Source organism: Dreissena polymorpha, chromosome 14, assembly GCF_020536995.1.
Source record: "Dreissena polymorpha isolate Duluth1 chromosome 14, UMN_Dpol_1.0, whole genome shotgun sequence".
Taxonomy (NCBI): Eukaryota; Metazoa; Mollusca; class Bivalvia; order Myida; family Dreissenidae; genus Dreissena; species Dreissena polymorpha.
This window is the reverse complement of record NC_068368.1, coordinates 16,068,623-16,095,652: the sequence shown is the minus strand read 5'-3', so window position 1 is coordinate 16,095,652 and position 27,030 is coordinate 16,068,623. Positions and strand designations below refer to the sequence as shown.

Below are 27,030 nucleotides of genomic sequence, written 5' to 3'. Positions count from 1 at the left end.
TATATTGAATAGTTGCTTGCAAACGTTTAGAAAAATTCTAAAAAGCACAAAAGGGGAATAATTCTGCTAAAATGAAAGTCTGAGTTACACAACAAGGCCATTGACAACACACATTGCTCCTAATGTCTTGTTTCAAGTTTCAATAGAGTAGCTAAGCATAAACAGTGGCATGGAGATATTTAACGTTTAACTTATCAAAGTGTAAAATAAAAAGAGCATAGTTCTGCTAAATTGCAGGTCAGAGTTAAATGATCTTGGTGTGACACAATGGCAAGGAATACATTTGTGAAGTTTGAATTGAATACCTGTAGTAGAAACCACTCTGTCAGAATGCTTTTGTAGACTATTTAGGACGGCACGTGTGACGCATTGACTTACAACACTCAGGAGGGACATACAGCTGTAAATGTTGCCCTTGTTCTTGTACAGGGTGGTGATCTTTGCATCTCTCGTTTCCTGAGGAACCGATATACCTTCCCAGCACTGACAGAGGAGTTTATGCAGATGTTCTAGAATGCACTGTTGCCGCTTTAAAGGATGTCTGGTATGCCATCTTTCCCTCATGATTACCTGCTCTCGATTGCGTTCTTTAGTCCTGAGACCGTTGGTTTCATGTCCAGTTCCATCATTAGGGGAGAAGTTTTGATTACAACAAGGGCATAATCTGTGACGTGGGTCTGCTTGGAATGTAGTTCGGAGAAGTGTTCCATTCAACGTTCGATATGCTTTCCCTTTTCTGGGATGATCTCGCCAGTGTAGATGTCAGTAGAACTGTGATCTTCATGGTGGGGCCAGCGGCTTCCTTGATGCCGTCATATATGCCCCTATTGTTTCCAGTATCGGCATATAGCTGGATGCTCTGGAAGAACTGAGGACAAAAGTCATTTGCGAATCTTCGTGCTAGTATCTGGAATGCTCTCTTGGCAGATCTGTACGTCTGCGGTTTCCTCTGGCTAGTGGAACGCTAGTATTCTAGGTAGGTTCTCTGGTTTGTCATACGGCTGGGGTGAGTGTTAATGGGTAAGCCTCAAATCAATCGCTTTCCAGAGACTTTCTTGGCAGTGTTGAGTATTGTGTCTCTGATGTGATCGAACCCAAAGCTGTTTGGCTGTGCCATCATTAGGTTCTAGATGGAGTACCTTAGAAAGTTCTCGATAAACATGCACTACATTGTCGGGTAGGTGGTTTTGCACACATCAATACGATGGTTGCCATCAGTCCTAGATCGGCGAAACTTCTAAGGCTATATCTTCATCTTGCAGCAAACAAGCGAGAGATCGGTTTCACATTCAGCACTGTTAAAGGTGCGGGTAAGGAGGACGCATTTCGGGACATATCGCCTGTTAATGATACGTTCGATGGTGTCTCCAAGGTAGATAAGGAGATGGTTTGGTCTGAAACAAAAAAGGTTTGTGAGCCTGACGTCATGGTATGTGCACGGCTCAAGATTTCGCTGCCAATTGCCATTATCTTTCCAACGCCGAATTTTCCCAAAATAGAGACCACAGGTTGTGATCGGCGCCTAATCTGGCATTTAAGTCAACCAGCAAGACTTCGTATTCTGTTTGGGGGTATCCTGTTGATAAGCAAGTCTATCTGGCTGTATATATCGTCATTGGAATTATTTGTGGAACTGAGTGTTGGTTGGACAACGAAACCAACGCCATACTCTCTGGTGTCCTCAAACATATTCCCTTACCAGAAGAATGTAAAGTCTTTTTCTGCAAGAGTTCGAGAATCAACAAGCCTCGTCTCTTACAGTGTAGCGATGTCGACCTGGAGTCCCACAGGTTCATTATTGATAACTGAGGTTTCAGACATCACATATGATTTGGAGGTCATTCGATTATCCTGGAGACAGTGTTCTAACACTTCTCATTATCCACGCAAGCTTATAAGTCCAGGGGAAAGGCGAAGCCGATACATATTTGCACCAGCAGCATAGAAGACGTTGCCGTAATGACTTTAAGACAATATCAGACCGCCTTGGGGACTGCGGCTCCTGATCTTGACTCCCTTAGCCTACGATTCGCCAAAACATAATCTGCAAAGTGTAACCCTAGCAAGGAGACTGAAGTTGTACTCTCACTTGTCAAAGGTGTTCCCCTAGTCTAGAGGTAGAGCGGCGGTGTATTATGTCCCCGTTAATGTGCATCATACGCCCACTGCCCCTGGGTAGGCCTATGACACTTTAAAGTGTCCATCTGGCCTTTATCAGCTTTTATTCTTCGTGCTGGGTTACCTGGATACCTTCCTCAGTAAGAAGTCCGAATAGTCATGACAGTATTGTGTGGGAGCCGGTTTAGTCGCCGACCGCCCGACAACGGTACAGGTTCTACTTAGTTACGTGGTACTAGTAGCAGGTTATCTGATCAACCTGCCCTGACCTCAAGGTGAGCTAAAATGCGCATTAAACATGTCAAACCTGTGTTAACTTGTCCACTGCCATCTGTGACGCAGCTTGGTGATCGACGTGTTTAAGGTTCTGCAACAGCGATACTAGTATGTCGATGGCTCTGTCACTGTCTTGTCTCATCATGGACATTGTTGACGTATGTCGTACAGCACGCCCCACATCTCTAGCCTAAAATGTGAGTAAGTTAATCACATATTGATCACATACTTATCTGATTCATTAATTTGTTTCACAAATAAATATTCATGAAGTGTTTGGGAATGATGATTGTACAGAGATTATGCCATTTCAGTCATGGAATCAGAATATTGTATGTTCTATTGTTTATACATGTATACAATGTCGGACAAAATGTAATACACTGACTGTGATTATAATTAATGGCGTAATCCCCTCACAGTATTATTATTTTTAACTCTAAATACATATCCATGTGATATTAGGTTTTTCCTAAGTTATGTTACCTTCGTGCACACATTTGCCTGCTGTGTCAGGTCGTCCTTGAAATATGTTTGGAAGTATTCACAGTTGTATATGACATTTACAATGCCGTTGAAGTCTGTGCTTTCTGCTTGGTTGGCGTCTTTGTACCCATCTTTTGAGATAAAGCATTTAGAAATCTGCCATGGTTCAGAACACCATTTAGAGGCATCCGTGTTTATCCACGTAGGACCTTTAAAGCTGTTTGGGTTTTGTTGAGAGCGAAATCGGTGTTGTATAACTATTTGTTTACAAATTTCATTGCATAAATTATTATTAAGGCAATTTCGCGGCTTGTGAATGTCATGAAATTCGCATTTTCCGCGTGTCCTTTTGCAGCATATGTTCGTAGGGTCACACGGTAAGACATTTGGAGTGTGACATTGATTACAGACATCGCTCTCTAGAACACCGTGTTGTTGCTTGATCTCTCTACGAATGTTATCATAACACGCACGACTAATTTCGTTTACAATGCCAAGCAGGCAGTCGCGTGTTATGTTCATACCAATGGCCGCCTTAAACCAGTTCAGGGTTTCCGGGTTGCGAATGATGTCTTTGTAGTCCGACATTTTCCTTCACGCTTATATTTTTCTGCAAAACAACATCGAAATATATATAACTGTTGTTAAAGAACTCATTTATTCTTTCAAAGTCCGTGCGTACAAGAAACTATAATGAATTACAGTCGACCAACAGCTTTGAGTTTGATTGAAATCGAAAGTGGATAGATTCTTAATTATTTCACATTTAATGCGCATAAGCAACGATGTAACAACTTACCAACTTAGTGCATTTCCATAAACAAAACTGCAATCTCAATAACTCACTCGGTATCAATTGATCGTTTGTTTTTATTTAATTGCATGGCCTGTTTACAAGCTGTCTGGGTTAACTTTGGTTACGGAAGTAAAACATCACTCTCTTACACTGCGGTTCATCGCATTCATGTATGGTGAGGAACGAACGACAACTCCTCTAGGAGAATGGTAAAACATATGAATAAGAATATCAAGGTCGACAACTGATAAATGTGTAAACTTCGTTCAGCGGTTACCTTACCTTACGTTTGATATGATATTAATCATGCTCAGATCTAAGACCTGGTTGTTCCAAACTCTAACCGCAATTACGGTAACAGTCTGTTAACTTCAGATGAAGATGAAGGTGTTTTTTTATAGTTAAAGTGGTTAAAGGTGCGGTGTATAGTATGCTTCGATAACGTATTCATCTTCAGCCGACTTCGACATTAACCCCTCGATCACTGGGATTTAAGCCCGATTTAAGTCGTCCATTTACATATGGCGCAGTAGGCAGCCACGGCACATTGACTTATTTCCCTCACAGGTACCCATTTATACACCTGGGTGGAGAGGAGCAAGCGTGGGCTTACTTTTTTGCTCAGAAAAATCCAGTGCCCTGTGGGGGATTCGAACGAGGGACCTTCCAATCCCTGGACCAGCATCTTGCCACTTGACCACTGTCCCCAGTTATTATCAAACATATGCAAATTATTCAAGCTTACAGATTTGTTTACAATTAACATATATCTCAAAGGGTTAACAATTAAGTCACATTAATAGCTTGATCCAAAAATTAACGGCCTTAGCTGCACAAGTCGTTAAGGTTTTCGTAAACCAGGCCCTTAGTCTTCGCGGTTGAAATGTAGGCTCAGAAGATCATAAAATCTTCACTAGAGGATCCGGTAGTGAAATATGTCATTACACATGTACTAGTCTTTCTATATTATACAATGCAGCCTTAACAGCTAAAAGTTTATCAGCGCTCATTAAATTTATATTTGGATTTACATCGATGATAATATTGTTATCAGCGGTCATTATTTATATGCTCACATTCTACATTCTAACGGACTGGGTTCGATAAAGGTCTTAAATGACCCTGTGGTATTTGTTAACAATACTACCTGAAATTAATATGTTGTACCTGAAACACTTTTTAACCTTTAAACTTAAGATCAAAGAACGAAGCGACTTCATTAGTGATTCCAACGAAGATTAAATCCGTATCATACGGAGAGTGAAGTTTCATGTATGCTGCTCCCAAACTCTGGAACTCACTTCCATCAAACATTCGAGGTTCTTCAACACTGAATTCATTCAAAAAGGCACTGAAAACTCACCTCTTCCTCCAATCTTATGCAATATAAGCAGTGGTTTATTCAATTCATTATATAAAATCTCAATCATCAAGAACTTGAATTAAACCTTTTTAAGGAAGCATAATTATTTTTTGTTGTTTTACGTAGTACTTATTTTTTTGCTTCATTAATTGTCTTATAGCTATACACATAGGGTAGTTTTATAGTGTCTTGTTGATCTTTCTAATCTATGGTTACTGTGCATGTTTTTACGTAGTACTTGTAGTATAATAGAGTAGTTTTATAGTATAATCAAGTATTGTTGATCGATTTCTTTTGAAACAGTGTTGCAAAATGTATTCGTATCTGCGATACGTAAAATGTTCTTATATAAAGCGCCATTGAACGTGCACTCTTGCATGAAAGGGGCGCTATATAAATCCGGTATAATAATAATGATAATAATAATGATAAAACGGATATAGTATCATGACCACGGCGTTCACTTCTTTTTTCAGTGAGGGATATATATTAATACCATACAGTGCAATTAACGGATGATGTGTGGTATGTTTAGACTATTTTTCAATGCTTTAAGCTCATCTCAACACTTAACGCTCGCAGTGTTATTTGTGAGGACGTAGTCTCCTGCGACGTATGTCATAAATAATTTAAGACAATGATATGGGCGAAAAAGATTGCTGTATTTGACTGCGTTCAACTGGTGAACATCATATTTTTCTGAGTAAACGTAAATTAATATGAAGTTTGATAGTTCGCTTTATTCTACCGAAGTTCGCAAACGAACGGTTTAGCTTTTGAATAAATTGAATAAACCCCGATAAGGTATTCCTCATGCCCATGTACAACTAACTAATATTTGTCATGCTGATACCCTTTATGGCCATATTGGCAAAGTATTTGTACTTTTCGAAAATAAAATAAGTAGAGATTTACAACCGTACTAGTTGAGCACTCAACATTCGGGCCATCTTTTCCATATTTTCAAACACGCTTGGTTTTATATGTTGCCGGGTGTTTTTATAATTACCCATTTGGAGATAAAAGGTTGAACAAATATATCTGTTTTATTAGAGAAGAACGAGAACTTAAGAAATAGCATTCTGTATGTCTCCTTTGTAATCTGCATATATTTGCTTCAGATTGAGATTTGCTTCAATCATAAAAACAATTTTGCACAAGAAGCCAACTACGTTGCCAACAGTGGTTCAAACTCCGCCGACAGTGCGCTGCTGCTGGACATGTGTCAGCTCCTACCTGGAACTGTCTGAACGTGGTATAGGGAATGCTTGTCGGCAGGAGCATATATGTTCCTAACTGAACATGGTGTTGGGAATGTCTTTCGGTAAGAGTGTATATTTTGTTGGCAAAACTTGGTATAGAGAATGTTTGTCAGTAAGAGCGTATATGTTGTTGACAACACATGGTATGGAAAATTCCTGTCGGTAAGAGCGTATATGTTGTTGCCAACACGTGATATAGGGAACGCCTGTCGATAAGAGCGTATATATTGTTGACAACACGTGGTATAGAAAATGCCTGTCGGTAAGAGCGTATATGTTGCTGACAACACGTCGTATCGTGAATGACTGTCGGTCAGAGCGTATATATTGCTGACAACACGTGGTATAGGGAATGCCTGTCGGCAAGAGCGTATATGTTGTTGACTGCACGTGGTATAGAAATGCCTGTCGGTAAAATGGAATATGCTGTTGACAACACGTGGTATAGTGAATGCCTTTCTGTAAGAATGTATATGTTGTTGACTGCACGTAATATGGGGAATGCATGTCGGTAGGAGGAAATATGTTGTTGACTGCAGTGGTATTGGGAGTGCTTGTCGGTAGGATGGTATATGTTGTTGACTGCACGTGGTATTGTGATTGACTGTCGGTAGGAGGGTATATGTTGTTGACTGCACGTGGTATTGGGAGTGCATGTCGGATAGAGCGTATATGTTGTTGACTGCACGTGGTATTTGGAGTGCTTGTCGGTAGGATGGTATATGTTGTTAACTGCATGTGGTATTGGAATTGACTGTCGGTAGGAGGGTATATATTGTTGACTGCACGTGGTATGTGGAGTGCCTGTCGGTAGGAAGGTATATATTGTTGACTGCACGTGATATTGGTATTGTCTGTCGGTAGGAGGGTATATATTGTTGACTGCACGTGGTATTGGATTGAATGTCGGTAGGAACGTATATGCTGTTGACTGCACGTGGTATTGGGAGGGCTTGTCGGTAGGAGGGTATATACTGTTGACTGCACGTGGTATTGGAAGGGCTTTTCGGTAGGAGGGTATATATTGTTGACTGCACGTGGTATATGGAATGCCTGTCGGTAAGAGCGTATATGTTGTTGACTGCACGTGGTATATGAAAAATGCCTGTCGGTAAGAGGGTTTATGCTGTTGACTGCACGTGGTATATGGAATGCCTGTCGGTAAGAGCGTATATATTGTTGACTGCACGTGGTATATGGAATGGCTGTCGGTAAGACCGTAGATGTTGTTGACTGCACGTGGTTTATGGAATGCCTGTTGGTAAAGGGGTATATGCTGTTGACTGCACGCGGTAGTGGGAGTGCTTGTCGGTAAGATGGTATATGTAGTTGACTGCACGTGATATAGGGAATGTATGTCGGTAAGATGGTATATGCTGTTGACTGCACGTGGTATATGGAATGCCTGTCGGTAGGAGGGTATATGTTGTTGACTGGACGTGGTATATGGAATGCCTGTCGGTAAGATTATATATGTTGTTGACTACACGTGGTAAATGGAATGCCTGTCGGTAAGAGGAAATATGCTGTTAACTGCAATTGGTAGTGGGAGTGCTTGTCGGTAAGATGGTATATGCTGTTTACTGCACGTGGTATATGGAATGCCTGTCGGTAGGAGGGTATATGTTGTTTACTGCACGTCGTATATGGAAGCATGTCGGTAGGACGGTATATGTTGTTGACTACACGTGGTATATGGACTGCCTGTCGGTAAGGGGGTATATGTTGTTGACTGCACGTGGTGGTTGAATGCCTGTCAGTTAGATTGTATATATTGTTGACTGCACGCGGTATTAGGAGTGCCTGTCTGTAAGAGCGTATATGATGTTGACTGCACGTGGTAGTGGGATTGCCTGTCGGTAGGATGGTATATGTTGTTGACTGCACGTGGTATTGTGAGTGCCTGTCTGTAAGAGCGTATATGCTGTTGACTGCACGTGGTAGTGAGATTGACTGTCGGTATGATGGTATATGTTGTTGACTGCACTTGGAATATGGAATGCCTGTCGGTAAGGGGGTATTTGTTGTTGACAGCACGTGGTATATGGAATGCCTGTTGGTAGGAGGGTATATGTTGTTGACTGCACGTGGTATATGGAATGCCTGTCGGCAGGAGGGTATATGCTGTTTACTGCACGTGGTAGTGGGAGTGCTTGTCGGTAAGATTGTATATGTCGTTGACTGCACGTGGTATAGGGAATTTATTTCGATAAGATTGTATATGCTGTTGACTTGTTGTCCTTTTCCTCACTACTACCTTTATTAACAAATACATCTTCTTCTGATAAGTTTAATACTATGTGCTCGCAACTAGTTTCATATTGCTTGAATGCTCAAGAAATAAAGCTTATTCCAAATATCACTATACGCCACTTATTGTGATTGTGACCACGTCATTTGACCTAGTGACCCAGTTTCAATAGGGATCATCAACTGTACAAGGCCAATTCACGTGTGAACTATCAAGCCAATCGGTGAATCAGTTGACGATTTATTGATCGGGAACAATTACACACTTAGTGTGTAACAGTGACCTTGACCTTTGACCTAGTGACTAATTTCTATAGGGTCATCTACTGTCCAATGCCAATGCAGATGGGAAGTATCAAGCCAATCGGTGAATAAGTTGACGAGTTATTGCTCGGAAACGATATCACACTTTATGTGTAACAGTGAGCTTAATATTTGACCTAGTGACCCCAATTTCTATAGGAGTCATCTACTGTCCAAGGCCAACGCACATGGGAAGTATCAAGCCAATCGGTGAATCAGTTGACGAGTTATTAATCGAAAACGATTTTACTCTTAATGTGTACCAGTTGCCTTAACCTTTGACCTAGTGACCCCAATTTTAATATGTGTAATCTACTGACCAAGGCCAATGTACGTGCGAAATATCAAGCCAATCGGTAAATTCGTTGACGAGTTATTGATCAAAAACTATTTTCACACTTAGTGTGAAAGTTACCTTGACCTTTGACCTAGTGACACAAATTTCAATAATGATCATCTACTGTCTAAGGCCAATTCACGTGTGAAGAATCAAGACAATCGGTCACGTGGTTGACGAGTTATTTTTCGGAAACCGTATTCACACTTATTGTGAAAATGACCTTGACCTCAGTTTCAATAGGGATCATCCACAGTCATGCACATGTGAAGTAACAAGCCAATCGGTCAATTCGTTGACAAGTTATTGATCGGAAACGAACTGGTCTACCGACAGACAGACATACCGACCGACATCCAGCAAAACACTATACACCTTCTTCTTCGAAGAGGGGCATACTAACGACGTGATACATATCAACAACTTGGCAATGCAATTGCTTGCTACCTTTAACCCAGTCAAAACCTAAATGGGCCTTTATTCACTATCGGAAATACCAAAGCCACAACAACTATTTTTTGCAAATTCGTTAGCTTTTGTTGAAACCCACAATAACCCAAATCTTTCAATTGGCCATTATGGTCGCTTTCATAAGCACATTGATAGTATTCTCAATATAACCTCAAAAAGACGGATCCGTGAGACTGTTAAAATTAAATTTAGCACGCCGAACTCTAAACCAAGTATACGCATCTTTCTTACGCCCCATATAAGAACAAGCATTGTGTGTCTGGGACAACTGTTTGCGATACGAAAAATATCCATGTGAAGCACCAAGGGTTATTAATGAATTAAGCAGGCCTTCTTCAATTAACAACCTGCTTGCTGAAATTGGCTGGGTTTCAGTGGAACAAAGACGTTACATTTAATAGCTGCTTGTTGTTTATAAATATGTTATCCTCCCTGCTGACGTCTCTCTTTGCCGGTCTCCCATCCAATATCAACTATCCTCTGTGAGTTGTTGCTTGTGGTTCTGAGGAACGTTTCAATAAACCTCGTAGTACACACTTAAGATACGATCCATTTTATTTTTCGAAGATACATAATTGCTTCAGTCCATATCATATGATTGTACGTTTTCAGTACTTAATTAATAACATTGGCATATTAAGCTCCGCATATATTTGACGAGCATGGCGAGCTAGTTCGTCGACTTATTTAGATCACACAATTATCTCGTAAGTTAAAATTGTCGTACGATCGTTTATGGAACGCCCCCTGTAGTTGCCTTTTACGTCACGAGCAGCGCCTCTCTAAACGGCTTCAAGCTGTTGGCACTAAAGTGGTGTATGTGCGTGCTTGAAAGCTAGGTGGGCAGCCTAAGGTAACCTAAAGTGTTGCTTGCATTTTGGGTGACTATTGCTACATGCGAATTCCAAGACATGTCCGATATTATAACGCTAATGTATTTTCCTTCCTCTACATTTAAAAGCCTCTGTCTATGGATTACATGCTCGAACTATATTTGTTTGTGCTTTTTGGAGATGTGTAAGACTTCATATTGTGACGAGTTTGACATCTGCCAGTCTTTTTCCCATTTCTGTGGGTCGAGCTGGAGTTCGGTTGCATCCGAGCAGCGCGTCTCTAAACGGCTTCAAGCTGTTGGCACTAAAGTGGTGTATGTGCGTGCTTGAAAGCTAGGTGGGCAGCCTAAGGTAACCTAGTGTGTTGCTTGCATTTTGGGTGACTATTGCTACATGCGAATTCCAAGACATGTCCGATATTATAACGCTGATGTATTATCCTTCCTCTACATTTAAAAGCCTCTGTCTATGGATTACATGCTCCAACTGTATTTGTTTGTGCTTTTTGGAGATGTGTAAGAGACTTCATATTGTGACGAGTTTGACATCTGCCAGTCTTTCTCCCATTTCTGTGGGTCGAGCTGGAGTTCGGTTGCATCCTCTGCTATTTTGATCCTTCTGTACATAAGACTGTCGTCGGCAAAGAGACGGGTTTTTGAGGTTTCAGTGCCTGGAAGATCGTTAACGTGCACTAGAAAGAGAAGTGGTCCAAAGACAGAGCCCTGATTGACGCCTGACTTGACGTCGGCTGAGTTTGGGAACTTTCCTTCGACTAAGACCCATTTAACGTCGTTAAATTCGGAAGCTCTCTATCCAGGCTAAGATTTGCCCTCTGATACCGGATTGTCTCAGTTTCATGAGGAGTCGTTGGTTCGGAAAAAAACATCGAAGGCTTTTGTAAGTCAAGTAGGATTGCAACGATCTACTGACCAACGTTAATAGATGCAGCAAGGTCTTGTATTGAGAGGATGAATTGCGACTCAAAGACGCGTCTTTGCCGAAAGCCATGTTGTTGATGTTGTATTTACCTCAGCGAGACATGACTTGGCTGTGGTGTTTACTGTTCCATAGGGTGAAGGCAATCGTGAACCTGAATGTTTTAAGTATTTCGACCCCGAAAATAAGTGTGAACTTGCGTATGCCAAAAGCGGATAGAGAAATGTTTCACGTTGACCTAGGTATTACGTAGATGCGGACGCCGACAATATTATTGGGAGAGTATTTTTATCGGATTATTTGGTGAAAAGTCGAGCTTAACATGATTTTTTCCATCACAGCTTGTTTCGTTATGACGGCAGGACAAGAGTTTGTCTGAACCTGTCATAAATATGTGCAGACGTTCCTTTGTTCGCAGTTATGCACTATTAATGTCAAAACCCGATTATTAGAATTTGCATCCCCATTAGGCAAACTTCATCAGTTCAAATATTAGGTCAAAGGAAGTGCGCTTTGTACGTTTAAGCTCTAGATAGAAAATGGCCATTACGTGTATTACGTGAATTTAATCCAACCATCAATATATATGTCAAATTTGAGTCGTGTACTGAGAAAACTGGGCATAATGCATGTGCGTAAAGCGTCGTCCCAGATTAGCATGTGCAGTCCGCACAGACTAATCAGGGACGACACTCTCCGCTTAAATTGGATTTTTGCTAAGAAGAGACTTCATTTAAACGAAAAATGTCATACACGCGCAAAGTGTCGACCCTGATTAGCCTGTGTGGACTGCACATGCTAATCTGGGACGACACTGTACGCACATGCATTATGCCCAGTTTTCTCAGAACACGACTCATTTAATGACCATTCATTTGAGATTTGCTCTTAACCCTTTCCCACATAGAAGCAAAGTGAAAATAGCTATGTGCAACCAGCATAAAACCAAAAGAGCCTGCGAGTAACACGCAGTCTTTTCAGGTTGTATGCTCTTTGCTGCTCATCAGTATCTTAGGTTTCGAGATGAAGCCTTAAATGCTTGAAGCTAGTAAGAAATATCTTAAATTAAATATAACTTCCTAAGGGACAACTAATGCGTGAAAATACGTATCTGTCGGTAAGTGGTAAAGGGTTAATTCATTTTCGTTGTTCGTGATTAGCCTGTACAGTACGCACATGAAGACTTTTCTTAGCGAAAATCCAGTTTGTACTGCACGAGGTAATATGGGACAATACGTTACGAATATGCGTTAAGACCCTTTGTCCAAGAGCGACGCATGGGACAATACGTTACGAATATGCGTTAAGGCCCTTTGTCCAAGAGCGAGGCATGGGACAATACGTCACGAATATGCGTTAAGGCCCTTTGTCCCACGAGCTAATATGGGGCAATACGTTACGAATATGCATTAAGGCCCTTTGTCCATCCAGTTTGTACTGCACGAGCTAATATGGGACAAGACGTTACGAATATGCGTTAAGGTCCTTTGTCCCACGAGCTAATATGGGACAATACGTTACGAATATGCGTTAAGGCCCTTTGTCCCACGAGCTAATATGGGGCAATACGTTACGAATATGCGTTAAGGCCCTTTGTCCCACGAGCTAATATGGGACAATACGTTACGAATATGCATTAAGGCCCTTTGTCCATCCAGTTTGTACTGCACGAGCTAATATGGGACAAGACGTTACGAATATGCGTTAAGGTCCTTTGTCCCACGAGCTAATATGGGGCAATACGTTACGAATATGCGTTAAGGCCCTTTGTCCCACGAGCTAATATGGGGCAATACGTTACGAATATGCGTTAAGGCCCTTTGTCCCACGAGCTAATATGGGACAATACGTTACGAATATGCATTAAGGCCCTTTGTCCATCCAGTTTGTACTGCACGAGCTAATATGGGACAATACGTTACGAATATGCGTTAAGGCCCTTTGTCCATCCAGTTTGTACTGCACGAGCTAACATGGGACAATACGTTACGAATATGCCATAAGGCCCTTTGTCCAAGAGCGAGGCATGGGACAATACGTTACGAATATGCGTTAAGGCCCTTTGTCCATCCAGTTTGTACTACACGAGCTAATATGGGACAATACGTTACGAATATGCGTTAAGGCCCTTTGTCCATCCAGTTTGTACTGCACGAGCTAACATGGGACAATACGTTATGAATATGCGTTAAGGCCCTTTGTCCATTCAGTCTGTACTGCACGAGCTAACATGGGACAATACGTTACGAATATGCGTTAAGGCTTTTTGTCCATCCAGTTTGTACTGCACGAGCTATCATGGGACAATACGTAACGAATATGCGTTAAGGCCCTTTGTCCATCCAGTTTGTACTGCACGAGCTATCATGGGACAATACGTTACGAATATGCGTTAAGGCCCTTTGTCCATCCAGTTTGTACTGCACGAGCTAACATGGGACAATACGTTACGAATATGCGTTAAGGCCCTTTGTCCATCCAGTTTGTACTGCACGAGCTAATATGGGACAATACGTTACGAATATGCGTCAAGGCCCTTTGTCCAAGAGCGAGGCATGAGACAATACGTTACGAATATGCGTTAAGGCACTTTGTCCATCCAGTTTGTACTGCACGAGCTAATATGGGACAATACGTTACGAATATGCGTTAAGGCCCTTTGTCCAAGAGCGAGGCATGGGACAATACGTTAAGAATATGCGTTAAGGCCCTTTGTCCATCCAGTTTGTACTGCTCGAGCTAATATGGGACAATACGTTACGAATATGCGTTAAGGCCCATTGTCCATCCAGTTTGTACTGCACGAGCTAACATGGGACAATACGTTACGAATATGCGTTAAGGCCCTTTGTCCATCCAGTTTGTACTGCACGAGCTAATATGGGACAATACGTTACGAATTACGTTAAGGCCCTTTGTCCAAGAGCGAGGCTCATTTTTAAAATTCCGATAAAGCTGAGCACGTCGTAAATGCCAAGAATTTGGAGAATGATACTGAAACACGACTTATTTAAACATGAAAAATCATGTGATATAAATAAATTTAAATTTTAAATGTTTAATTAATCGTGACATACATAAAGCTTTATACATATAATAAGTAAGCAATTTATTTCATGTAGTTTGTAAACACATTGTTAACATGCAAATCGACAATTATAACGTTCAATATAATGTGAACACGATTTATTGTAAACAATTGTTTAAGTAGACGAGGGCGTATGCGAATTCACGATTTCATGTGGGATATACTAGAAATCGATTGCCGATCGATTGTTTGATCGATTTTTGTCCTGTGCCTTTTCGTATAGCCCCCACCCCTTCCACCAACGGATTGCACTGACTAATTTGGACAACACTTAACGTACATTCATTAAGCCACGTTTCCACAGAGCCGCTCATTTACAATCAAATGGCCGTTTTGGCTGAACTATATACCGTTACATTAATTAATTACATCGCACTTCAGTCAAATACAGTACATCTAGATTATAATAACTATTCTGGTCGCTATGTTATTGTTCTTAAAAGCAATAGCATTTTCACATAACAGTTTACAATAATATAAATATTGAAAACTACATGTTCCAAAGAAATAACTAGTTCTGGCAGAGCTTAAATGGTCACTTATAACATGTCACATGTAAACTTAATGTAAATTGATCACATTTTGTGATCGAGAACATATCATCTTCGAACATAAAAACATCACAGAAAGAAACTACATGTACATTAAAACTCATCAAATATATGAGAGTATTTTTTTCAAACATTATTAAACTGGGTATCACCATGTAATTGCCCAGTTAACAAAATATTTTTAACAAAATAAAACACTTTGTCTTGTCAGCACACGGTGAGCAATACTGTAAAACTGACGCAAATATGTACATAAAATCCATTTGCCAGATGGTAATCAAATAATATTTAAATCGCATGTTTCATATAGAGTTCCGTTAAGAAATGTAAAAGTAAATGTTATACGAGATTTGTCGAACGATATTGTGTTTGTTTGTATGGTTGGGGTTTCCGCTGTTACTTACTAATATGCTGGTTAATGACAACCTTCTTGAATCAGATGTAGAGTTGAGAATGGCCGTATAAATGATTTCTTGACCAATCAAGACACAATGTATGTTGCCGGGCCGGGGTTAAAACACGCGATTCTCAACTTTGAATTCCAGCGCTCTACCATCTGAGCCAGTCAATCCGGCTGTGAAACAATATACGAGACAAAAAAGAGAAAACAGAAACTGGCCGTATTTGATTATACATCGCTAGATCGATACCGTATCTGTTTAGAGCCCAATCGTGATACATCGACTAGCTACGGACTCCTCCGTGAGGTAGATATTGTTTCAGTTTAGAGCCCAATCGTGATACATCGACTAGCTCAAAATTCCTCCGTGAGATAGATATCGTGTCTGTTTAGAGCCAAATCGTGATACATCGACTAGCTACGGATTCCTCCGTGAGATAGCTATTGTTTCAGTTTAGAGCCCAATCGTGATACACCGACTTGCTCAAAATTCCTCCGTGAGATAGATATCGTGTCTGTTGAGAGCAATATCATGATACATCTACTTTGTCCAGAATACTCCGTAAAATAGATTTATGCAATCAATCATTTGCTGATCAAGAGTGCATAACAGAAGGTAAGATCTATATAGTCAATAGCCCGATGTTTGCTTTTTGAAATAACATTGCTATTATATTTTTTTTTTAAATGCTCTGAAACGGACAAGACGATGTACATTCATGGGTGTGCAATGAGGGACATTGCATACAGGACATACATGGTTGTCATAACAAGAGCAAAGAAACTAAGAAGATTTGCAACCTGGGCTCAAACTGTTAATATGTGGACATAGAAACCTGCTAAAGGCAATAACACGTTAGAAACATATTTTCTCGTGTGGCTTTTCTGTCGGGAACACACATTGTTTTGTTTACAATTTACCACAAAGTGAAAAATATCCTTTGTTAAAAAGTGCTACAATATCAAACCTTTTTCATGACACCCAGTATTTGGTTAATAACCCAGACAAAAGGGCGATTTGAATTTAATCAATTTCCATATTGTTTGTCGTAAATCGCGGTATAGAAAAATACTGCTTGTTAGAAAAAAAAGTAATCATTAATCGCGCGGTTGTTTACTAAGGAATACGGTGTTCTAACAAATAAGAATAGGAAAATATATATTTAGAGATATTTTCAGAAGAGATAGTCTTGTTAACCTTTTGTAGTCTTTTATGGCAAGTGACCAGTTGCCTAAACAATACAAGACATTACATGTACATACAACACAGACATCAAGCATGAAACAATAGGTAAAGCTTCGCTCACCGTGTTTGAACTGTCAATACAAAGCATGGAAGATTTTAATTGCATTAAAAACAAATACAAACAGCAGTTTATTTCTAACAGCATGAGCTCCTTTTTGAGCTGTCGGCAGTAAGATGTACGGAGCCGTTGTTCAGCTCAGTGCTTCGTGCATAGTCATCATGAAAACGTTTCACAAGCGAATCTACGGCCGTTTTAAAACACGTTTTCACGTCTGTGTCATCGCAGAGTTGAACTTCGCACGTGAGAGTATCGTACTCTTGCGCGAGCTCCGTAGGCCTTTTAGTGATCGGTTCGACATCCACGAATTCCGTATCTATGCCGGGTATAGACCCGTTCACAAACAAAACCGGCGCCCGGCTGTTTATTCCTACCAACATTTTAACCAAATGTGTGTCCCTGCCAAGGTATTTGTGAACGTCTGCTAGCCTGTAAAATAAATAATTATACAATGTTTTATATATATACAGTCCACACAGGCTAATCCGGGTCGATACTTTTCTCGTTTATGATATGTTTTCGCTTCAAGAAAGTCTCTTCTTAGCAAAAAAAATCAATTTTAGGCGAAAAGTGTCGTCCCTGATTAGCCTTGCGGACTGCACATGCTATTCTGGGATGACACTTTCCGCACATACATAAAAAAGTCCCTTTTCACAGAGCATGGCTTATTAATATTCGTCGACATGAAATATCGTGGGTTAACTTTTTCGAGCACACGTACATTCGTGGATTTATGATTGTGAAACAAGAGGAATTTGCTTCGGTCGTTTGTCCGATGTTTTCCGATCGGTCAATCCACAAAATCAACAAACATTAATGTCCCACGACTACTAATGATATTACAGTATATTGTAACTATACTATCAATAATCGTGATTATATGACCGATTTCAATGCGGTTTGTTTGCATGCTGGTCGGTAAGATGTCCATTACAAACGATCCATGCCGTTTTGTGCCTTTGTGGACTAGGTCAGTAAGCTCTCACCATGTTTTGAGATTGTCGAACGATTCTGGATTGTGGACGTTATAACAGATAAGGCAAACATGTGCATCTCTATAGTAGGACAACGTCAGACTGCGGTGGCGCTCTAAACCTGCAAGAAAGGCGTAAACTTGTATCGTGTTCCGCACTATTACAATGCAGTGCTACTTTTTGGGTTACTGCATAGTTATTGACGCTGTACGCATGCGGTTTACGAATGAACTTCAATTATTGGACTTATGAAAATAGTTTGCATAATGATAATGACATTTGGTAACGATTTGCCGAAAAAGTTTTCAGGGCGTCGCAACAAAAATCATTACATATTTTTTATAATTCGAAGAAAATAACATTGTTTCTATTTATGAGAAAAGAAAAGATTCTTCCTCTCAAAGACATTTCAATTGTGTTACAAACATTTCTATATAAACTAGAACCATTCCCATCGGTCTCAGTAAATCCGGCTCCGTTCAGATCCGTCTCAGTCAAATCGGTTCTTTTATGAAAGTCCCAGTCAAAACGGTCTCAGTTAAAACTGCTTCCAAAACAACTAACCCATAGTATCATAGACTTGCAACTTCACTCGGTCTCCTTCGGACGTTGTGAAAATCTTGTCGACGCATTGTAGATGCCGTAGCGAGATAGGACTGTTTCGCATCGGTGCGGGCTTGGGCAGGAAGGGCTCCCCGAGCATGCGCCGTAGCAGCGTCGTCTTGCCAACGTGACAATCACCAATGATGACGCATTTGAAGACGTAACTGTATTCACTGGACTTCATGTCGCTAAGTGAACATCGTGTTTATCTGAATCGAGCGAAGGTTACAGCTGGTGGATTTTTAAGTATACGAGGACGTTCCGCGCCTGATGATTTAAAATATGAGGACCTGCACTCCTACCGTACGTAATAAACGTGTACTAGACTCACAAACAGTCGGAGTACGTGAAGAAATTCGAACCTGTTGCTATGATGACCACTAGCCAACAAGTACAGCTTTAGTTTCACCTATGTTATGTGAACATATTTATGTAAACCTGAAAATACGACTCCATATTTGTAACACTTTTGAAGCTTGAGTTATTTTAATTTTAGGTATTACAAATGAACAAAACATAAATTAGGTAAGATGTGTCAATATCAATTTAAATGGCATCTTATTTTTCTTAAACTTAATGAATATTACTGCAATATATTTAAACTTTGTTTGAAACAGGCTGGTATCAAAGCAGACTAAAAACATTTCGGATAAATTGTATATACAATATAAAAATCATTCTCTTAAAATTTGCACTCTCAACTTTATTGAGAATCATCATACACGCGTTTGCTCACGTTTTTTGGGAAAACCGTAATAATCATATGAGAAAGTGAGTGTCGCTTGAAAAATACTTCATCGTTGTTGACATAGCCATATCGGAACAGTTTCATCAAAATTGTTATCTTCTAGTAAATTAAAACATAAGACATGAATTTTGCGCCCTGGCTTTTATTAGATCGGAGCATTGAACCGGCAAGATGCTGTAATAGTGATGAGCCTACGTAAACGTTTTGAACATCAATAGCTGTTTTACAGAGATTATAAGTCGGAAGTATGTTGTGTATGATATTTAAAGTCAATTATTTTGGATTCAGGCAGATTACAATTGCATTTATTCTTCAAAGCAGACAGGCACATAAATCAGACGTAGGCAACATTTTCCATACGAATGGGACGACAAAATTTGAACACAATAATAATTAATTAATTATGTTGAACCCATTTTACTTGATCTTAACTTCCACTCTCAGTTAAAGCGATTTGTTCACAGTTTTTCGTATTTTTGAAATACGTCAAAATATGTTTGCTTACAAATATGTAGTGTTTAATTGGCAAAACTAAATATAATAGCAAGGTTTGAATATAACATATTGCCTTACCCGGGATTCGAAACAGGAACCTCTTGAAGCAAAACCACCTTAGTATTTCACAGCGGCACATTAACTTGTATATATTCGAATTTTTAAACGAAAAGCGTTTTAAACGCTTAAATATTTTACCGATTTAAAATGATAATCATCCTTTAATGAACCAATATTATGTATAAAAAAATAAGTCAGAAGTGTTATTTTGCATGTTAAAAATCTATATATTCTTATCTGAATCTGTAACAAGTTTGTTGAAAATCATCATTTTACTTACTTTTACCAAGTCTTTAAACAAGAAATACGCTGGATATGTTATCAAGTAATTATTTGGTTAATTGCAACTGATGAAAGTAAACATGTCAATTGACTTCTTAAGGCGATAATCAGATCATCATATTATTATCTATGGTACAATCCTGCGTCCAACCAGTCAACCTAAGAGTATATACCTGTTAATTGATATTACTTGGCAGAACTAAATTATTTACTCAAAATTAATGTCAAGATCGTATCGCCAGCGTACCCTTGGACGAACGCCATGTCGATTTATTATACTTCCTCGAGTGCATATGAACGAACCGCCTTTATCTCTGTCTAGTATATGCTGGATACATGTGCAAAACACATAAACTATGCGTTAATTAGTCTCCCCAAAATACGGTAGTTTATTATATGTCTTACGTTATCTACATAGACATCCGCAGTGCATTTTTATCTCATAATCAAATGAAATAAATTAGATTGCAACAAGTCATCAGACAAACTATAAAACAAATTCATGTGCGGTATAGATAATGAAAATGGTGCGCGACAAATACCATAAGAGCAGTGGCAGATGTAATAAATGTAAGAATACAGGGAATAATACTAATACCCGGTAGTCATACTACAACATATATGTCTGGAGTTGATGCCAAAAAGAGTGTACATATCAGAAACACGAACACATTAATAGAAAAACAAAATCATTTATGAAAAATATCCGCATGTGTGTTATGAAAAATACTATTTCGTATATTTGCCTGTCACATATATTTAATGTTCTTTTACCTCAAAAATAAGTTACAAACGTTATAAAGGTTCATAATCAATAGAAGTAGACAAAGGTAATAATAATATTAGTATTATTTACAATTTGTGCCTCATTATTGGAAAACGTTGTTTCATCCATATGCGTAGAGAGTCTTTCCAGATTAGCCTGTGCAGTACGCGCGGGCTAATCAGGGACGACACTTTCCGCCTAGACTGGGATTTTTATGAAAGTGAAGAGTATACTTATAGTGAAACCTTCCAGCAGACTGTTTATGATAATTATCACGCATTGTTTTTTATCGTTGTTTTGATATACGAAAGAAAACACTTACGGACATTTACAGTAAGGCATTTACACTTTATTTATTTTAAGTTTGTATCATTTAAACATGTCAATATAAGTTATAACCTTTGACTTCGTTGGTATATTATCCAAGTCCGCTCACTTATAAATGCAAAATATTTGCACAAATAAAGTATAAATCCCAAACGCTGCGGTGTGCATAAATGTATTGAAAACATCAATATAACTGCAAAACTTAAAACGTTGTATCATCACATACTAACAATTGGCTAGTGGCGACATCCATCAATCGATAATTTTCACTTGAAATTCGTAAACAAAGACTGTACCCGAATTACAAGGGCGTAGTTGATCGTATTTTTCTTAAATGCCTATGTATTAATTTAAGTTGTATAAGGATGGGTGTCTAGTTAGCGCAGGGGATGGTACACGTGCTTCTCACATAAGCAACCGGGGTTCAATCCCCGCTCCTGGCGCATGTGAGTTTGGTCAGTAGACGGACACAAAGGGCTAGCAGGTAGTCCGGTACCCCCCCCCCCTCCGCCCCCACCACACACACATCATTAGACGACATATATATTGAACATATTTAAATTTTAAGAAAAACGCAATAATTCAAACTATTTATGAGGGTTTGGTTTTATTAGGTTGTAGTGCTGAGACACATTTCGCGTCCTTAAACAAATTTAGACTCACTCGCAGAAGGAGCGCATATACGTCAAAGTGCACACACACACACACACACACACACACACACACACACACACACACACACACACACACACACACACACACACACACACACACACACACACACACACACACACACACACACACACACACACACACACACACACACACACACACACACACACACACACACACACACACACACATTAAGCATAAATTGTTAGTATGCACTAGCATTTCGAAAAACATAGGGCAGTTGGTTGGCAACTTGTCGTGTAGTAATGATCAGCTTATAAGCCTCATCACATTGATACCACAACAGTATCCATACACAATATACAATGGTATAATATTCTAAATTGGAGTTGGGGATTAAATAGAGATGGCACGAATCATTGAACAGATACATCCGAATCACGAGATTTTTGCAGAACGCGTTTGGACATTTTATAAGCATGACACGAACCAAAGAAATTAAGCACAAAACTACATACACCATCCAGCTACGCACTTGGAAATCAAATTATGTTTTGGGTGTAATAGGCACGCGGTTGTATAAACCGCGTCATTTAAACCTGACACTAATACGCGTTTACATAAATGCAATCGGTATGTCGAAATTGTACGCAATCGGTATTTCGAAATAAAAGTCAAAACTAGCCAAAGTCGAATCGACCATAGTATCATGCTTCCGCCACATAGACATGAAAGTTCAAGCAACCAAAACGCAGGGTTTATATAAAGTTTTGAGAATCAAAACGTAAAGTAAACCTCAAAAGATTCGATCTTCGTGGAATCGTATGCTGATGTGGAACTAAGAAAACACAAAATGTAACACAACAGGAATGGGTGCATAAATTTGTGCATCATAGTTAACAATTAAAAATATAAAAGTTTTGAACAGCATTTGACGTTTCAGAAAAACATGATGAAACAAAAATCTAATCCCTTCTTAACATTGTTGTTTGTGTTCGTTTTGTGCACATTGTTTAAACTCAAAGACTTCCACATACGTTTCCAGGGGCCCGGGACCCCCAGCTGGCTGTTGAGTTATGATTTTTAGCATAGGTGCTTGCACCTATGCTTATGGTATATACCACATTTTGAAAATCCACATACATCGGTTGTCTATTATGAAGCCTTACCTGATCAAAAATCAGACGAAATATCTATTTAATTTAGCATATGGTAATTCTTACAATTTTTTGGGGGGAAACGTTTTTCTAACGTTTTCTTCCAAGAATATTGCTGACACCGTTTTTAGTGAATTTTTCTAAGACCGTTTTATGTCAAAAAATCTTCTTATAACCTAAAACAAATTTCGTTCGTAAAACAATTCTGTTCTTGTTGATAGTGACCTCACACCTAATTTATATGGGATCCCAATTTCTATTTCCTTCGTTTACTGTTCTGTGAGAGGTCAAATGTTTACATAACTGAATTAATAAGGCCCTGGTTAAAGTATATGTTACATTTCATCGGTTAATTATAAATAGAAATTAAAACATATTCTCAGCAGGAAGTGGGGCATAAAGCACTTTTATTCTTTGAAAATGTGTAAAAAATGGCGGAGTACGATGAATGTTTTCTGATTTATGACATGGATTCTGACGTGCCTTTCTATGGATTTGATGAAGTAGAGTTTAAAAGTAATAGAGATGTGTTAATTGAAGTTAAAATGATTTACTTTGAGCCAGAAATTTACGTTACGAGTAGAGTTAACGGTTTAAATGTGGCATCGGATTTAATGGATTCGCGCGAATTCTGGACGAGTGCTGTGTCTGTAAAATATTAAATGGAAAGCTGTAAATGTATCAAGTCGGAAAAGAAAACGGATGGTTGCATAATGGTATGCGTGAAATAATGTAATTCTACGTATTTATTTTCATAGTTATGTCATTTTGTAACCATTCACATTCGTCACTATTTGGAATTCCCGTTTCTAAAAATAGAGCATTTTGTTAACAAGGGGGGCGACTCGTGATGTCAGCAATCGTTAAGGCTACAATATACTAAATAATCGAGTCATGAAGGGCTGTACTTTCTAAACAAATCATCATATTTTCCTCGAAGGCATGTTATACACTTTGTTCTGGTTTTATCGTTTGGAGATATTGATAGGGTAAGCATAGGTGTTCACTACTTAATCCCTGAAATAGGATAAAGTTGGAGATTAAAGTAAAAAATGGCACTGCAAAAGGTTACAATCCACTAGAAAACGGCCGAAAAAGGCGCAAAAACAGTCGATTTTGATTTGAGTCGAATTTGTTTTTGGTTTGAACATGACAAATCTTTTTTATTGCTTAAATCGATTCAGCTAAGAATGCCCGTCAAGAAAAGGTATGGTTATGGGGGTCTCTATGTGCAAAATGTTGTATTTATTTTCGCTCAAAGTTGTCGCTTTTACATCGAAACATATAAGGAAACTATTTAGTATATTTTGACCTAAACATTTACTTCAGCAGCAACTTCCCTGTATCTTGCAACTATGCTTTCAGCGCCATCGGCGCTCTCGTTTAATAATGGGCCTACTGAAAAATTTTCTCACATGAAAGGGCCCACAGTACATTTCCCCGCAATACAAATGCGCAGATGTGTTTTATACCTTACATAGTTATAATGTCTGATGGTTAAAGCTTTAGACTTCAGAAAGGTGCTGGTTGACTTGTTATATATTCATAAGTTATATATTCATAAATTTATAGCACAAAATAATGTTTCTATATGCAATAAAATTCACCTTGAACAGTGCCTAAGTAAAAAATCTATTCGGGAGGGGCAACCCCTCCCGCACCCTCCCAGTTTGGGCCCCCCCCCCCCCCCCCCAGTCAAAATTTCCTGGGTACGGCCCTGTTCGCGGACATAAAATTAGGCTTGTTGAAGTACATAGGTTAGGGTTATTTGTCATTACATACAAATACAGTGTTTCCGTCACCTAACAATACCAAAACATGTAATATCAATTCGTTTTAAATAAATGCTTTTGTGTCTACATTCAAACTCGTACAAAATCTTGACTTAATTATACCTTATATAGTTATAATGTCTTTACAAAAGCGATCACAGAATAAACCTAAGAGTCAAATATTGTGATAAAATTTAGTTGAGCCGTGCTCTGTGAAAGGGGGGTTTAATGCATGTGCGTACAGTGCCGTCCCAAATTAGTCTGTGAAGTCCCCACAGGCTAATAAGAGCCGACACTTTTCGCTTTTATGATATATTTCGTTTAAAGAAAGTCTCTTCATAGTAAAAATCAAGTTTAGGCGGAATGTGTCTTCATTTATTAGCCTGTGCGGACAACGCACAAGGGACAACGCCAGACTAAATGGAATAAGTTATGATCACAAAAGCCTTGACATGAGCACTTGTGAATTAAGTAAGTTAAAAAGCACAAATGAGATGTTAATTTTCGTTTCATGCCATGCATGTGCTATTAAAAAACGTACTTAACACTACTGTCACTAGGCTACCATTTCATCCCTTATGATCGTTACATCCACATTTATGTTACACGTTATCTAGAGATATTTCAGAATACTGATTACCGCTATGCATCTACTATGTGTATATAAATACGTCAAGCTGTGTGACTTATTGGGATTTGGCAAGTCCATATGCACTTGTTCCGTTATATGGCGATAATATAATAATATTTTCGAATAGACTTTGCCTAATTTGACTGAAATTTCTAAAAACACTTGCGATAAATTTCGAAATACCAGTTGCGTTATGCAAGCAAAAAAATCGTTTCACAATAACTGACGCTGGTAATAGTGCTTGTTATATCCAAAACATGAGTTGATTTCGAAGAACGTAGCTGGCTTGTGTATAAAGTTGTTTGATCTATTTCCATGGTTGGTGTCGTGTTTAACAAAATGTCCGAAGCGCGTTATTCCAAAATATCGGCATTCGGAGTATGTATCTCTACAATGATTAGTGTCGTCTTTATTTGATTCCGAACTCAATCTGTGGTATTGTCAACCATGTCTATTGTGACTGGTAAAATGTGATCGCAGTGTGGTGTGACATTTAAGCATCCGTATACAACCTGTACATTACAAAGTTTATGAGGCCCTTTTCCACCCGCTATTGATTTTTATTTAAAGAAAGGGGAGTGTGTCCCAGCACACCAACCTTATAAAATTACTCGACTCGCGTAAGCCGGGACGAATTTTGAATTATGGTTCAAATGTCCAGCTGTTTAGTTTTCATTGAAAGATATTACATTTTGGTGTTGGCTTATGATGTGGGTGGGGTGAATTCGGAGTACCCGGAGGAAACCCCTGTTGTCAAGTATATTGATCACCAACCATGCTCACATTCGCCGTTAGGGATTTGACCGTGGTTGTCCAGGTGAGAAGCACGTGTATCAACCACTACACTTACCTTTATTTTACAAATGTTAACCCATGTATGCCTAGTGGACACTCCTATTCTTCTAAATTTGATCAATGCATTTCCAAAATTAGGGATTTCTAGTATACTTATTTCTATATTTAGAATATTTCTTACAGAAATTCCTTTAAGCAAACAGCGCAGACCCTGATGAGACGCCACATTATGCGGCGTCTCATCTGGGTCTACGTTGTTTGCCAAGGCCTTTTTTCTAGACGCTAAACATAAAAGGGTAAAGACAAACGTTTTAAAGAAAACGAGCAGCTACGCTCTTGTAGTTCGGGTAGATTTTGTTTACGAATTTAAAGTGAACATTATCGATTTATGAATGTCAACACTCGCCTATCATAAGTATGCGATTATAAAGCTTTCTCACCGTTAAAGTTTTATAGATGAGATTCATATATGTTTAAAAACCGTTTTGCACACAGCTGCATTTGGGATTTAGTATTTTATTTGTGGAATTTTATTTTGCTTTCATAGGTAAGCGGACTTTGATAACATACTCACGAACTGACAAGTAATTTTTTATATTGGTATATTTAAAATATATAGATCTAAATGTACAATGCATGTAGTATGCCTTAATGTAAATGTCAATATGCGTTTTTATATCCGAGAATGCGATTTTCAAACCACGTTTTATTTTTATTGAATCACCCTTATCAAAGTAGTCGCTATCAGTAATATCTTCATGTTCATAAATGGCTAAATCTACCAATTAGGTTATTTTTGGACCGTAGATATGGTGAAATATGAAATCATTAAGTTGATGACAAAAGCAGCTCGATGTAATCGCATAGGTTCGACGAACATGACACAAATGAGCAGTGTAATGGAACAACACAAGCACACTTTTTGTGATACCGCTTCCTGTGGTAGCAGAACATTAGGTTTTGCTTTGGCTTATATCGCACGGGTTTATTGTTCGACGTCGTATTTTACGAAA

General features: G+C 39.0%; 4 protein-coding genes across 21 annotated transcripts in view; 2 read left to right on the top strand and 2 right to left on the bottom strand.

Moving 5' to 3' along the window:
- LOC127858315 (uncharacterized) overlaps positions 1 to 27,030 on the bottom strand; it is a 131,449-nt gene that overhangs the window by 4,402 nt on the left and 100,017 nt on the right. The window contains exons 1-3 of one of the 12 annotated variants that reach the window (XM_052395342.1): positions 3,680 to 3,830; positions 2,881 to 3,490; positions 2,426 to 2,584 (exon numbers count right to left, since the gene is read on the bottom strand). The exons of the other annotated variants lie outside the window; for them this stretch is intronic. Of the exons in view, the coding sequence (XP_052251302.1) occupies positions 2,426 to 2,584; positions 2,881 to 3,468 (747 nt within the window). The 5' untranslated portion in view covers positions 3,469 to 3,490; positions 3,680 to 3,830. Of the gene's footprint in view, positions 1 to 2,425; positions 2,585 to 2,880; positions 3,491 to 3,679; positions 3,831 to 27,030 lie in introns of those variants that run through there. 12 annotated transcript variants of the gene reach the window in all.
- Positions 1 to 27,030, top strand: part of LOC127858325 (uncharacterized) — a 154,778-nt gene that overhangs the window by 49,094 nt on the left and 78,654 nt on the right. The window lies entirely within an intron of this gene.
- The window catches only part of LOC127858326 (uncharacterized), a 148,610-nt gene that overhangs the window by 44,797 nt on the left and 76,783 nt on the right, over positions 1 to 27,030 (top strand). The gene's annotated exons all lie outside the window — the stretch shown is intronic.
- On the bottom strand, positions 14,641 to 25,252 carry LOC127858328 (ras-related protein Rab-8A-like). Of its 2 annotated transcripts, none has more exons than XM_052395382.1 (4): positions 25,133 to 25,252; positions 18,313 to 18,560; positions 17,761 to 17,869; positions 14,641 to 17,203 (listed from the first exon to the last, which is right to left on the bottom strand). In XM_052395382.1, exons 2-4 carry the CDS (start codon positions 18,533 to 18,535, stop codon positions 16,852 to 16,854), a joined length of 684 nt encoding a protein of 227 aa, XP_052251342.1. In that variant the 5' UTR covers positions 18,536 to 18,560; positions 25,133 to 25,252; the 3' UTR covers positions 14,641 to 16,851. The 2 variants fall into 2 exon arrangements, with proteins under 2 accessions (XP_052251342.1, XP_052251341.1); XM_052395381.1 differs by lacking the exon at positions 25,133 to 25,252 and adding an exon at positions 21,102 to 21,270.

Excerpts from the sequence above, each read along its gene's own strand:
- LOC127858328 (XM_052395382.1), bottom strand. The coding sequence starts at position 18,535 with ATGAAGTCCAGTGAATACAGTTACGTCTTCAAATGCGTCATCATTGGT. Across the intron at positions 17,870-18,312 it reads GCAAGTCTATGATACTATGG|GTTTAGAGCGCCACCGCAGT; the intron begins GTTAGTTGTTTT and ends CCTTTCTTGCAG. Across the intron at positions 17,204-17,760 it reads TTCGACAATCTCAAAACATG|GCTAGCAGACGTTCACAAAT; the intron begins GTGAGAGCTTAC and ends TTTATTTTACAG.